Genomic DNA, 15495 nt, shown 5'->3' on the forward strand with positions numbered 1-15495 from the left:
GGTAAGGAAAACAAAACAGACTTGGCGCGTAACGTGTTGAATCAATGACTATAGGTATCACGTTCCAAACGTACACTATGTTCTACTGCGATCGGAAACACCGGTCCTTCAATACCAGGGCGGTCATTCCAAGCTCGTCAGCTTGCGAGATCGAGATTTTCGCTCACGTGATCGGTTGCGATGTAGAAATGTCGCAAAGTAGTGTTCTAATCTACTCGAACTTAGCTTGCGACTAGGTTCGAGTAGATTAGAATACTAGTTTGCGACATTTCTACGTCACAACCGATCACGTGAGCGAAAATCTCGATCTCGCAAGCTGACGAGCTTGGAATGACCACCCTGCTCTTCAATCGAAGCGGCGCGCGTGGCCTGAACGGGATTGTCTTAGAAATACGCGTAGCGCTCAACGTGTTAACTTTTTCTTATCATAGTACTACTAACACATTCTGATTCTTTTACGAACATTGAAGAGATCAACTGTTATAAGTTGTCCAACATTTAAAAAAAAAAAGTAAAAAAAAAAAAAGACTTATGGTTAAGGGAGAACTTTGCCCATTCGACAATCGTCGATATCAGAAATGTCATCTGCAGCATGCCTTTTCTTTTATTTAATCGGTAGTTACTTCCTTCATTAAAACCTTTGCATGACTCTTGAGCTGACTTTCATAGGAAACGAATATTCAGCACCAGTTCCTGAATTCGGTTTAATTTCCGACCCCCATGTTCCATCTGCAAGGTATATGAGTTGGTAAATAAAGGGAAACATACTCATAACACAAATTATCAGAAAGAAGCTATCAAAGCCGGATTAATTTGAATGCGTCCGATTATTTTCTAATCCCATCAGATGATGATAGACATCTAAATATATTTTTAAAGTAGCATCGAAAGTGCATATTGAAACTTTTTTTGACGAAAAGTTTATTTTTCCCCGTGCCCCCAGTATCTAGACATAAGTTTTTAAAGTCGACCAACATTTGAACAGAAGTACTTAATTCAATGACTTGGCGAGAAACTGAACCTACGATTTCATCGTATGCATATTTCAGTACATCCGTCTTCAACGCATGTGAAAGATTTCTTCTGCAATTTACCGAAACTGGCTAAATTTATCTAGTCTGAAACTTCGACAGACTTTTGAGACCTCACATTGTAAAATCATTCATTCACTAGAATCCAAATTTTTCATCCTTTTACATCAATCACGTCAGATTTTCGTGTAAAATCCCTTCACATGTACAAGAATTTCACCGCAATAATTGACAAGAATTTCACCACAATCTTTCATAAACCTATTTTTAAAACGAAAAACGCTGTTTAATTTACGCCACTTGCTAAATATACAAATCCAAAAGTGACGACCAGCAACAAACCCTGTGCCCAGCTAGGCAGGTCCTAGACATAGTATCTATCCCAAATGAAAATCAAGAACCCTCTTAAAAATATTCTTTTCTATTTCAAGTGACAACTGTGTAATTCCTCCGTAATAGCTGCATCACTTGGTGCATTAGCACCGACCAAAGGCTCCAAATAACCTAAATTCATGTTTCGTTGCATGCACTTTTGAAGAACACTAATTCTACTTCTAAGTAATGCAATTAAATTTTGAAAAATTTCAAAATCAGTTTTTTCTTTTTTTTGACTCAATGACGGACATGTCTTTGAGGAAGAATTATTTTTTGGCCTTCAGAAAAAAATGCCTGCATTCAAAAAATTTAATTGCTATTTATTTTAAACAATAAGAGTATGTAACACTATATGACTTTATATGATTTTAATAAGTAAAAAAAAAAACGGATAAATTGTCTTTTTTATGAGCAACTGTTATAATGGATGTATCGGGTATAAATATTTGAGTTTAAGTTAATAGTTGAGCTTCTATTAATTTATTAAGTTGCATGAATTCATTGCAGCTTATTGCAGGTATAGGTTTTAATTCTGTTTGCATTGTTTCCGATTTACCTGTTTTACAGTTGAGATTTTTCATATGTTATGCAGTACTTGTCTTTGGTCTTGCAATGTACTGAATGAGTTGCAGTATACCATGAATTCCAATCCTCTTTCCTTCAAGTTTATCCACTGCTGCAAAAACTTAAAATTTAGGAATAAAGATGATTGCTATCTTCTTGCATACAACATGTGACAAAATTTCTGACGTCATTTCCATATGGCTACGTGCTTTTGCAACCCAAACAAAGGTCTTTCAGTTGACCGCTTCCATTCACCGGTCTTTTGCCACGAGAAGTGGGAATAAAATGCCAGGAAGCTCTTACTTCTTCCATGAAGTGCACATTGCATAAATCGAATTCCTGTTTAAAGTTTTGTCCGGCTTCATCTGAGAAATATCAGTTATACGAACAGATGTATACGAGGGCACGATATCTTTGGAACAACCTTTTGAAGGAAATTTTGTACAGCGTATTTATCAGGCTGTATGCAGTCGGGGAATATTGCATATGGTTTCATTAGGTTTTTATGTCTAATTGCGACTTCAGAAATTGTAATCTTGTCATTTGACCATTAGGCACTTTCGCTTCATCCTGGTATGCACTTGTATACTTCTCTGAAAAGTAAGAGGCCTAGTCTCTGCCCAATACGTAAAAATTTAACGCATGCAACGCCCACCCGTGACGTCACTTTTACGTACGCAACAAAATTCGCTAGTCTCTGCCCTTTCTTACCGGACGCAAAAGGCAGCTGCCAAAACGCGAACGTACGGTAAATTAACGCCATGATTTTTCTGGCGTAAACCTTTCGTACGTACGTTTAAGAGTCAAAACAAAGATGGCTGCTGTATTCGCCGCGCAATGAGTTTTATGAAACTTGCTGAACTATTGGCACTTATCGAAAGAAAAGTATTGAAGAATCATCACACGCGTTGGATATTTTTGATGCAAGGTTTGTCAAACTTTATAAATAGATCAAAAGTTAAGTGATTAACGCCACAGAAGTGAAACATTGCTTTCCCTCCTGTATATAGGGTTACCAGCTAATTTGCGAGTACATTCTTCGTCACTGTTCTACAAACACAACATCATTTTTAATTCTTAGCGTTCATTTATATTTATTGATAAGAGTGAAGTAAAAGATCTTGCACCATGGCCCTACGAAATTTGCTGTTGATTTTGTTTGTACAGATTAATTATTTTCCGACAGGTAAGTGGGTCATTCCATTTTAAACCAAGCAATAAAATAAACAAAATTCTCAAGCTGATCGTTTCAGATTTTCAAGAAACTTTGCGAAATCCTACTACTCTCTGACACCTCAAATGTATATAAACTTTAAAAAAAAATCTATCTTACACAATTGATCAGTAACTAATGTCTGAGTTTGTTAAACACTATTTTCCCCGCAGTGTTTTGAAATGTTATACCTAACTCAAGTTCTATGGGAGCTTCAGAGTTGCATAATAGCTCATTTTAAAGAAAACTGCATATGCCTTACTTTGATGTGTAACAACACAAATATTTCAGATAAAAATATTTTTTCACAATTTTAAATTTTGACATTGTGTCTCAAAAATTCAGGGTTTTTTTTTTGTAATGTATTACAGGGTGGCGACAGATCAGGGAGATCAGGGAAAAGTCAGGGAACTTTATTAATCAGGGAAAAGTCAGGGAAATATCAGGGAATTTTGAAAAAATAACAAAAAATCAGGAAAAATTGATTTTATGAAGGAAAAAATTTTTTTTTTGCTTTACAAAATTAAGTATTTTAATTCCCTACGCATTTTTCGCCAATTATCCGCTCAAAAAAAAGTAAAATTAATGAGGTGTGATTATACACTGCCGCATATTTGTGCATTTTTTTCCCTCAACGTCAAAGTATTGAATCTTACTTATTCCCCACAGGATGAACTTCCTAAGATTGTTTCTGTGTCTGTTAGGTTATTTATTTTACCTAGCTTAAAATTTCCTTTTACGCTTTCAATGCTACGTAAAATAAACAACCATACAGGCAAAGAGGAAGCCTTCATTAATGCCTTAGCTCCTTTGCCTTTATTCCATTGTCTCGAAGTAATTAGCATACTGTAATCAGAATTTCAAGAAGAAATCTTTGGTTTTTGAATTAATACTATAAAAGCTTAAAAATTATTACTTCTTCCTGTTTTTAATTTGATTGATAAAATTGAACTTTCAATAAAAAAAACTTTGTTTTTTGCCGTTATATTATTTGTTATCACCGCAGATTATAAAGGTTTTCTTTTCTTCGGACTTAAGTGATTCTTTTATTTTATAACCAAGTTGTATTCTTCTTTTATATTTTTTGAAATTAACTAATTGCTTTTTTATTTCTTTTTTCCCCCTTGCATTTCAAAGTTGTTTGTTACAAAAGCGATGTAAGATTTTTTTTTTCATTACATACTGAAATCATTTGAAATAGAGTTAACTAAGTAACTTAAGTAAATATCTTAATTTTTTTATTGTTAAAATGCTGTATTCATTCATTAAAATCTATGTTCTTGATTAGTGAAAAGCTCCATATGAATGGATTCATCTGTTTTGCATAAATATGTCAATTAGTTATATAAGAATAACTACATTACTTCTATTATTTCACTATTACTTGTTATTCTTGCAACAATTATTATACTGTTTGAAAATTTAGTTCAAAATAATTTCAATTACTTTTTAGTTCTATCATAAATACACATATGTTTTTAATAGTGATTTTAATAGTTTCTTAAAATTCTTATGCTAAGTGGTTTCTGGAAGTAAAGTTTTTTTTTTTAATTCTCTATAATCTTTCCATTGTAGAAAAATTTAATATTATATTTTGTAGGGGTTTTTTCCCCCCAAAAAAATGACTTGATATGTTTTTTTTAACCATCTTATTAAAAAAGTTGCATTTTTTTAAAATATACCTTTAGTTCAACAACTTTACACAACTTAAAACGTTTAAAATACTGCATTTTATACAAACATACAATGGATTTCAAGTAGAGCAAAGAAAGAAAACCATTATCATTGGTAACGTAAATCAGGGAAATTTGGTGAACTTAATCAGGGAAATCAGGGAAAAGTCAGGGAACTTTTTTTCACAGTTCCTGTCGCCACCCTGTTATTATAATGAATGCATCCCAAATGTTCAGAGTGGGCTCAGAACAGTTGATACAAATATTGTAGGATAATTTTTACAAAAAATTGGCTTAAAAAAATCCTGACTAGTGTTATGCCGGATGTCCGAGGGAAGATAAAGATGTGTATCCTTATCTGTTTTTTTCCAGATCTTAAACAAATCTTTTATATTCTTAAATTTCAACACATATTTGAATTCTAAATATAGATAGGCATGAAATACTCTTAAATTCTATGTAAGTTAAGTGTTTTCATTTTGTTAAATAAGGTATCATTTCAGAAATTGAAAAAGTTAATTTTTAAACCCCGACTCTATTAGGAAAGAGATAATAAGTTTGACATGTATATTTGTGTGTGTTTGTGGAATCGTAGCTTCCAAACAGATGAAACGATTTTGTTCATTCTTCTTTACGCTCAAAAAGTGACTTGACCTTTGGGTTCTTAGCTTGGTCTCATCTTTGTAACACTAATTACCCAGGGGTGTCCACCTCTTCCCCAAATACAACAGAGAAAAATACCCTTGAAAACAACCTTCCTAAAATTTTCAATGCCGTAGTCTGACCTTCCCTTGGTGGACACCTATGAATTAATGAAGATATTAATTAAAAACCAACGTAGTGTTTTTCGCAGTTTGAACAGTGAGATCATATATGTGCGTTTAAATATTGGGACTAGTTGAAAGAATGAAATTTTCTGCGTTGAATATTTGTTAGGAATTTCCAAGTAGGAGTTATAATCTTGTTTACACAAAAGAAAATTTTGAGTTCAATGTTAAACCTTTATGCTTGCGAGTAATAGCAATTTCTTTGTTGCTCCACGATTTAAAATTTATCTACTTTCAGTTTCTGGCGTGTACTGACCCACAAGTAGTTCTCACGGATCTAGACACTAGTGATCCCTATCCGCAGATCTGAACTTTTAACGATCCAGCACATCACTAGTTATAAGTTTTTTTTTTTTTTGAACTACAGAGCTGTACAATAGCGCATTTTAAAGATAATTTCATTATCTTTCATCTCTGATTTGTAAGTTAAACATTTTTTTATTCCAATAATTTTAAAATTATGTACTTTTTAAAATTTTGTTGTAGTCCCACTCTGAAAATGTTTGGCCCTATTCACTAAAATACAGTAAAAATCATGCTCTTTTTTATAAAATGACACTATTCTCAATTTTTTTTTAATTTGAAAATTTTGGGAAAGAGAATTTTTTTCCGAAAAGTATTTAAGTTACACATTCAACTGAAGTGCATGTCTTTCTCTTCAAAGTGAGTTATAATACAGCTCTGTAGCTCTCATAAAGATTGAATTATAAAATTTTACTCACTGCCAGCAAGTTAGAAAGAAGTGCTGTGCTTTTTAACAACTTTCAGAAATTAATTACTAATCATGTATGAAAGTTTTTTAAAAATTATATACAGTAAAACCCTTCTAATACAGACACTAATGGGACAATTTTTTTGTCGGCAATAGAGGGATGTCCGCAGGACAGAGATTTAACAATGTTATTTTCTTTGAAATCGGAGAATAAAATATTGTTCACATCAGTGAGGTGGCCGTTTGGAGGGGTTTTACTGTTACATTTAAGATGTCAGAGAGTAGGGCTTCTGAAACTTTCATGAAATTTGAGACGGTCAGGTTGAGAATTTTATTTATTTATAGGTTTGATATATGATCCATTTGCGTGTCGAATAATATTAATTTGTACAAATAAAATAAACAACAATGTTTCTAGGGCCAAGCTGCAAGATCTTTTACTTCACTCCCATCAGTAAATATAAATGAATACCAGGAATTAAAAATGATGTTGTGTTTGCCGAATGATGAGGTAAATTAGTTGGTAATCCCATAATGATGAATGAGCAAATGAGCTGGTAATATTGCTGACGGAAAGCAATGTTTCATTGCTGTGAGGTTAATCTGAACATTTTGGTCAGAAAAAAAGTTTGACAAACTTTGCATCTAAACTATTCAACACATTGTATAAGACTCCTGAAATACTTGTCTTTTGATGCATTCCAATATTTCTGCTTCTTTTTGTTGAACACTCAAAGCAGCAAATTCATCATTCAGCAGTAGGGTGGGCCGAAAAACCTTTTTTTGGAAATCTGTTTTTGGATAGTGCGGAAAAGTTGCTATATAGACCCGTTATTACCCATAAAAAATTTCGCTAAATTTGTTTAATATTTAGCCGGCGCTATTTGACCTTGAAAAACTGAAAAAAAAAACGACAAATGCATTTTTTTCAACAAAAAGAAAGAGGGGGAGGGGCAAAAATAAAAGTTTGAAGCTAGTTTCAACAAACATTAGAAGTATCTGTCAGTGCATTAGTTGAAATCCTCAAAGATATTTATACATTTCGTAGAATATTTAGCTACGCTCTTTTAAGACTGAAACATTGGAAAAATGAAAAAAAAAAAAAATTAAAAGTAGTTTCGAAATAAGTAAGTACTGAAATGTTACGCAATACGTTACCTAGAAAAAACAGTGAAAATTCAATCAATTTTATGCGACATTTGTACACCAATTTTAAAAAATGCACACACTCAAATAAAAAATAGTTACATAAGATGCTAATTTTTTAATCTTTGGTTCCAGTAGTTTCTTCGGGATAATAAACGGCGCTCAACTACTTCTATTATTCCTAAGATTATTTTATAACTATTTTATATATATTTGACAAATAGAGCCCTTGAGTATTAAAAAAAAATGTGAATCCTCTGAAGTCCTTTGAACTGATTAATGAATTGAACGCAAGTATTCTTCTTTAAGAAATGCTGTAATTCTACACCTCCACAGCTGGGAGTTAAGCAATTAAAGGGGTCCTCTCTTGCGTCCAATGTCCACAATGAGTTGCCACTGAGGCATCTTATACTGGAATTGGATGGTTGCACAAAGTCCACATTCATATTCTGGAGCTATCGAACAACTTCTTAGAGATTGTAAAAAAATCCGGTGGTCAAATTTGATAAAATTGATTGCAATTTTCTGGTTTTGGACATGGAAGATATAAAAAATTTAAGTATTGAACAACAATATTTGTATAGAATCTGTTTTGCCGTAAAAGATGGTCAGTTGTCCTTCAAGCGTGGCTGACAGTAGCCCAGGCAAACTCAGTCAGTCGTTGCGCGATGGCTGACAACTGCAAACCATTTGTTACGCTTGTATATAGGCACTCTAACTCCATCAGAAAATCTTACAATACTTGTAAAGTATGTAATGTTAGTTTATGCTCCAATGTGGTTTGAAATAAAAATAAAACCGAACTGCCAGTACGGCGCCCAACATTTTTGGAAAATGATTTCTCTTGGAAGGCAGTTTCCAGACAACGTTAAGGAGATAATTTTCAAAGTTCTCTCAAGTAATGCATATTTCGCTCATCCTGAACAGCTACTGTTGACAATGTTGTTCGACTCAAGAAAATACATTCGGGAATTAGCTGTTAGGCGCATTCTGAACTCTAGAAATAAGAAGATGAAGAGCTCGGATGGTGTACGATTTTTTGAGCGTCCTAAACTCAATTTTGAAGCCATTGATTATGTTGATTTAGTTATTTGGGCAAACTGTGTTGTAACAGAGCCAACTCTTACAATGCATCTAAAAGACCAACAATGGAAAGAAATGTGCAAAGAAAATTCTACAGAGTTTACTTTCGAGAAATTTCCCAGTCACACGCAAGCTGTGAAACGTTGTGTGAAACTAATAACCGAAGCTGCAATAAAAGTTCGTGGTGAAACTGCATGAGATGGATACATTCGTGCAAAACTTCATGCTAGGAAAGAACTTCCATCATTTGATAACAAGGGACAATATTATTCCATAAAATAATATTCATTATGCATGAGGTATTATAAATCAAATTTGAAGATTCTTTTTTAAAATTTTATCATCTATATATGTAATTCTAGAAAATGTATGATACTATTGCGTGATAATAATTACTATGATTAATAGTGCTATTTAATTAATTAGTCTATGATTTAATTTTGAAAAATAATTTTCACATTGGTTTTTAAAGAAATTCAATATTTTATCATTTTTCTCCAATTTTTGATGTCGGAAAGGAGCGGTTAAATGCTCATTAAAATTAATGAAACATTTTATGGGCTCGAACTGACTCATTATATAACATTTTCGGTGCATTCCAGCAAAATATTTGGAATTTAGTTTTTTTAAAAAATTTCGACAAAAATTCATTTTTCTCTTTTTTTACGGTTTTTCAATGTCAAATAGCGCCGGCTAGATATTTTTTAATATCCAAGAAATTTTTTGTGAGTGCTAACTCGATCACTACGCAACTTTTGCGTGCTATCCAAAAATTGATTTCGAAAAAAAAAAAAATTTCGGCTTATTTCGGCCCACCCTACTCAGCAGCCATCATAGACTTTGCACATAATAGCTGTAAGCTCAGGTACACATGTATTCTTCCGTAGGACCCCCTTAAGCTACAGTAGGGTCTCATTTCACAATTTTCCATGGGTGGGGGGGGGGTCTAAAGATTTGTGCGCAATAGATTATATAGGAAGAAAACAAACTGCGTACACACAATAATGCCAAATTTGATTGTTTCTAAAATTCAGAGGGTTCCCTTACCACCCAATTGATGAATCTGGAATTCCTGTTCTTCACTATACATATCATCATTCCCATAATATACATCACAAAATTTTACACAGTTGCGGAACCAATAAATGAACATTTACATCAATGTTCATTGTTGTTTCTTCAATATGCACTTTATTTGTATACCTTCGGCTGATTTCAAACAAATTTCTTTATTTAAGCTGTCATTTTATTATAAAAAGGGAATATTAAAACATATTCTGTACAAACTGCAGTATAGTTGTAATGGAATGTTTAGAGGCTCTGCCCCCTGCTCGTTTGGCTCGCCAACCCCCGGTTGCCACCTGTGGGCGCTCCAAGCCACTTGCAGCAGGTGACTATTAATGATTTTAGGGGTGTCGAGACATCCCAGAATATCCTCAGGAATGGAAGCCCCTAAAGGTTTAGAGGGGCGTTAAAGAGTGGAAATGGCTTCCCCTATTTGCCCTGTATCCAGTGGTACAGGTAGACACGGCCAATCCGGAGAAGATAGACACAGAAATAAATAGTTTAGACTAGGGGGCCCGACTCCCCTGCTCGCTTTGCACGCCATCCCGTTTGCCATCCGCCTCAAAGATTTTATGCTTTTTAGGGTATCATGACATCCTTTGATATCCTCAAGACATAACTGGATATCTGGCCCCTCAAGGTTTAGAGGGGTGAGACAGGGTGCAATAAATACAGAGATTAACAACCCGTATCCAAAGGTGGGGTGTGTTGGCCGGATTCGTAAGGTGTCAGACTCTTAACTCAGGGGTGCCCACCTGGAAGGGGTCATGGTACAGACTGCGCCAATAGAATTTCTAAGGGAAGGGGGGGGGGGGGAAGAAAATTGAGAGGTATTTTTTGGGGGGTGCTTTTGCTCTTGGGGGAGGACCCCTGCTTACCCGAAGGGTCCAAGGTCCGATGCAAGCCGGTCAAAGATCTTCCATGTTTGTTAATGGTGACTGGGGCAAGTTAAATATGTCGCAGTCAAAGTCCTTCAAAGAATTAATACCTCTGGGAGTGCTAGACCAGAGATTACTCGTCTTCTGACCTGGATCAAAAAACAGCTGTCTTCAGGCCCCCATCCAACAGTTTAGAACAAAAATGGTAGGTACGGGGAATCCTAGAGTGTGATGTATTCAACAGTACCAGTATTGACTTGGCAGACATTTCCAGTTCAGAGGAGATGCGGTTAGGGACAGGCAGTCACAGAAATTAATATTATCGACTATTAGATAATCTGTTATGCAAATTGTTCTGAATGATGTTTTAATTTTCAAACTACAAATAGAAAGAAATTCACGAAAAAACATTTCAGCAATTATTTTTCTTTTCGTAATTGCATATGTAAAGCCTAATAAATACAAATTAAATTTCATTCATTGGATATTTAAAGAGAGATGGGTTTCTAAACTCCTTGGGCCTGGGCTCAGTTAGCCCCCGCTCCAGATCTACTTACCTGCAGCGTGGGGCGGCTCACTATACTAAATGGGCCCCCGGCTTTAAGTGGCTTAGAACTCCAGTAGCCAGTTAGGGGCTCTGCTAATTTTTTGCCAGGGGGGCCTAAAATTTATAGATCAGAGCAAGACAAGGGTGTCACCATCTCAACATGGAAGGGGAGGGCAGGCCCAGGAAAGTCCCAATGCAAAGTCGTTGTGACCTCCCAAAATTTTCCTTATTCGATAAATTTTTTTGCCGCTTCAGCAAAATTAGGAGTTTTATTAGGTAAAATTATCCTCATTCAGCGACAATATTTGTGGCATTCCATTCGGCAAATAATTGAAGACTTTTTTTCCTCCCAAAGATTAAAGTTCAGTGTCCTCCTGGGCAGGGCCATAATTTGGACAGTTTGGGGACTGGTCTTTTAGCCCCCCGCCTCCCCCCAAGATTTTGGAAGCAATGCAATTCTAAAATGATAGCAGTATTAACTCAACACCAGTAATTTTTCTTTTTTAATGTACTTGGAAGAAGATGTATACACTTTCAAACTCCATTGACAAATGCCCCCCCCCCCCCCCCCGGTGAATATGTCCATGGTGCCAGAAATGCCTGTTTTTTATTTGAGAGTTGGCACAAAAGTACTTTGAGCCAAATTCTTAAAAAATATTATAGTGTTAAAGCTATTTTGATAATTTACAAAACAATTCAAAATAATGTTTCAAAGAATGATATTTCGCTACATTAGGAATATTTTGTAGTTTCATTATCATATTGACAGATCAATGAAGAAATATTAAAAATGAATTTAATTTGAACCTTCCATTGCTTTGTTTTCTTTGCTTGTTGATATTTTAAATTTTAGGAATTTGTTACTGAATGCTCCAAAAAAAAAAAAAAAAGGTAAAAACTCCAACAAAAATGCTTTTTTTTATTATCATTATGATTCTTAGGTCAAAAGGTTCTTCTTTTGTGCCCCTTTTCTTCTGATTTGGGTACCCGAGTGGTGTAAGTAATAACAAGAATTTTTTTTTCCATCTTTCTATGATTGAGAGCAGACGTCAAAAGGAGAATCAAAACAAAACAACTGAGGCTAGCCTCGTCTCCTGAGCGTTCTCATGTCAACGATTCTAATTTTCCATTGGCTTACAGAGACAGGAAGAAAGGCGTGGTTTAATGCTTACCGTACGTTCGTTATCCCAGTGAGTATTAACGAACTTCCGGTATTTTTGGGCAGAGACTACCGCAGTTACCGTACGTACGGTGAGTGCGTAAGTTGCTAGCGTCCGATACGATGTGCTCGTGCGATGACGTCACGATTAACGTATGCTATTTACGTATGGGCAGAGACTAGACCTCCAGGTCAAGAAGAGTGATTAAAAATTGACCCAATCTAATCTGGCACTTTTACTCAAAAGCAATTTTGATCCAATACATAACGAAAATTGAGTTTATAACTTTAAAATTTTCCACAAAAATTCCATTTTGAAAGTTATCATAAAACCATCACTGTATTAGAAGAAAAAAAAAAAGACATTTTACTTACTTGTTTGCTCCTAGTTTGACGAAAACATCACATTTCTCAGGAGTACGATTCCACAAAGAAACTTTATGGTTGGAATTGAGCAAATTTTTGACAATGCCCCTTCCTATGTTTCCAAGGCCAAGAAATCCAATTCTTTTGTCTGTAGCATTTACATGTTTCATTTTCAGAACCTCAAATATTGTCTCAACATCTAATGTGGGAGTGGGAGGACGTTCCACATAAGGAGGACGTTCCAAAATACCTGGACTCTGCATGGGTTGCCGATTATACAAACTTGATGTTGATGGATACACATTAGATGGAACACTTCCGAGAAAGGCAGAATAATCATCAGAGTTAGTTTTTTTCACTTTGGAATAAGGAGAGAGTCCACTATCTGAGCTTTTTGAGTCAGAAGGTCTTTTTTTAGGTTTCCTTGGTACTAGCTTGGTAGATGACTTTGGTACTAATTTTTTCACCCTGTCAAATTTTTTGCTTGCTTTTGATTCATCTATAATTTTCTTTTTGTGGACATTGTTCATGAAAGGAGGTTTGACTTTAAGAGGTGTAGAGCTCTTGACAGAAAATGGTACTATCTCCATGTTGTTTTCAGATTTTGGCTGCTTTTCCTTTTTAGGCTGCAACTTACTTTCTTGTAGAATTGTATCAATAGCAACTTGGAACTGAAATATATTTTTATTAATAAATATAAGGTAAAGTTTAAACAAAATTAAACAAGCAAATGGATACCATCATTAAAATTTAAAAAATAAACTGTTCAACATCTTAGAGATCTTTTCATTCCATAACATTAAAAAAAAAAAGAAAAAAAGAATCCGATGAAAATTGGTATATTTCATACACAAGAACATTAGGGCGGAGCGTAAAAATGCCCCCCTCCCCCCAATTTTGTTCTTGCTCTAGTGTGGGAAAAGTTGGTTACAGGTGTGCAAAATTTTATAGAAAAGAAAAAATATCTTCTGCCTCCATAATTGCAAGCAAATTTTGGGTCTTTTTATGTCAAATCAATCCAAATATTTTTTTTTCAACCAAAAGCATCACAGATTAGAATTTTCGCTGCAAATTCAGTAACATAAAGTGGCGGATCCAGGGGGTCCATCGCCCTCCCCCCCCCCCCCCAAAGTTTGTAATTTCAAAAAATTTCCACGAAAAGGTCCACAAAACTATCTCCCCCCCCCCCCCCCCGCAACACATCACAAAAAATCACCTACAACTGTATTTTTACGACTTAAATTTCAAAAATTTTACGGAGGACAGTCACTTAACCCCCTTTTTTCAATGTCATTGAAGATCGTCAAAAATGTTGAATTTTTGGAGCTTCAGTTTCGAAAAAAATCACCAGAATCGAAAACCTTTTCGAAAATGTTGTTAATGATGGCTTTCAATTACGTTTTTAAACTTCACTTCCAAAAAATGTCTGGGGAAGAGCCTCCGATTTCGAGCCCTTCCCCTAACATTAATGAAGACCTACTAACATTATGTTTTTGAAGCTTCAATATTTAAAAGTTGAGGGATAACGCTCGACTCCATCCCTTCCCTTAACATTACCAAAAATGACTAACCATTACATTTCAAGGCTCCAATTTCGAATAATTTCCGATGGAAGTTCCAAACCCCGTTCCTTCCCCCTAGGTCATAAAAGATAGCTTACAACTTTTCAAATCTTCCGTTTTGAAAAATTTCTGGAGAGAGTGCCTTTCCTCATCTTTCAAAGATCGTCTAAAACAGCGTTTTTAAAACTCCTACATTGAAAAATGAATTTTCAATATTAATACTGTGGTTTATTACAAGATAAGGGCTGTTAGGACAAAAACACCACCCAGAAAGTAATTTGAAGTTGCATTATTAAGTTCTAAAATATTAGAGGTTTGCAAATCATTTATGAGTATGCAAATCTACTCATATGTATGTTTTTATTAGTTGTTCAGCCAATAAGGCATTTCAACTGTTCTTGAGTAAATTTAAAAATTAGTAAAAAAGAAAAGTTTACAAGAGTCCACAGTCCAGTCTCTACACCTCAAAATGAACAAAAGCTGCCTGAGAAGTGATAAATACTCTGAATGTAAACTTTAGCCTATTCAGCTTTCGCTGAATAACTTGTAATAATTAATAAATGTGCAAGTTCAGATTCTTAGAGTCATATTTTGAAATTGATAAGATTCACAAGAAGTTGACATATATTATGACAAAAGTATTGGGAACAAATGTGTTATTGTTGAAATTAGAATTTAAATTTAGAAAGGCAATAATATTCAGGTGTGATTGTAATTTGTGAATTCATAAAAAATTACCTGAAAGTTTTAAAGAGCAAATCAGGGCGAGAGGGTGAGTAATTTTTAAAGCTAAGACCCCTATTACTTGAACATACATATGTACAACAATAACTTTTGATATGCATACAATTCATTTCTTATGTTAAAATAGTTTATTAAGTCAAAATATTCAGCATAGAAGTACTAGGCACAGTGCCTGTTGATAACCAGCAACAGGCACTGGGCCTAGCTAGGCTGGTTCTAGTCAATTTATTATATCCAAATGAAGACCCTCCTTAAGCTATCTACCCCTTTGCTGATTAGTCTCTTTCGGTAAGCTGTTCCAAGTACCCACAACCTTACTAAAGTAGTAAGTTTGAACATTTTAGGTAAAGGGGAAAATTGGAGATATAGGGAGGTAAAACCATAAAACGAACACTTCTGGATTTCCAGTGAATAATCATAACACAACCACCCCTGTTACACACCTTAATTATTTTAGCAGACAAAGAAAATGTGATGTACTTACAAATTCAACTTTATAAAATTATATAAGTCAACTTTTTATTTAAAATACAAACTTTAAGTTAATTTG

The 15495-nt window shown here is 34.6% G+C and overlaps 1 protein-coding gene across 3 annotated transcripts in view; it reads right to left on the bottom strand.

The window, feature by feature from the left end:
- Nucleotides 1-15495, bottom strand: part of LOC129227498 (cytokine-like nuclear factor N-PAC) — a 137882-nt gene that overhangs the window by 94107 nt on the left and 28280 nt on the right. For all 3 annotated transcript variants that reach the window (XM_054862075.1, XM_054862073.1, XM_054862074.1), the window contains exon 3: nucleotides 12649-13310. In XM_054862075.1, the coding sequence (XP_054718050.1) occupies nucleotides 12649-13310 (662 nt within the window). The remainder of the gene's footprint in view (nucleotides 1-12648; nucleotides 13311-15495) is intronic.

The sequence above is a fragment of the Uloborus diversus genome, chromosome 8, assembly GCF_026930045.1.
Source record: "Uloborus diversus isolate 005 chromosome 8, Udiv.v.3.1, whole genome shotgun sequence".
In the NCBI taxonomy this organism is placed as follows: Eukaryota; Metazoa; Arthropoda; class Arachnida; order Araneae; family Uloboridae; genus Uloborus; species Uloborus diversus.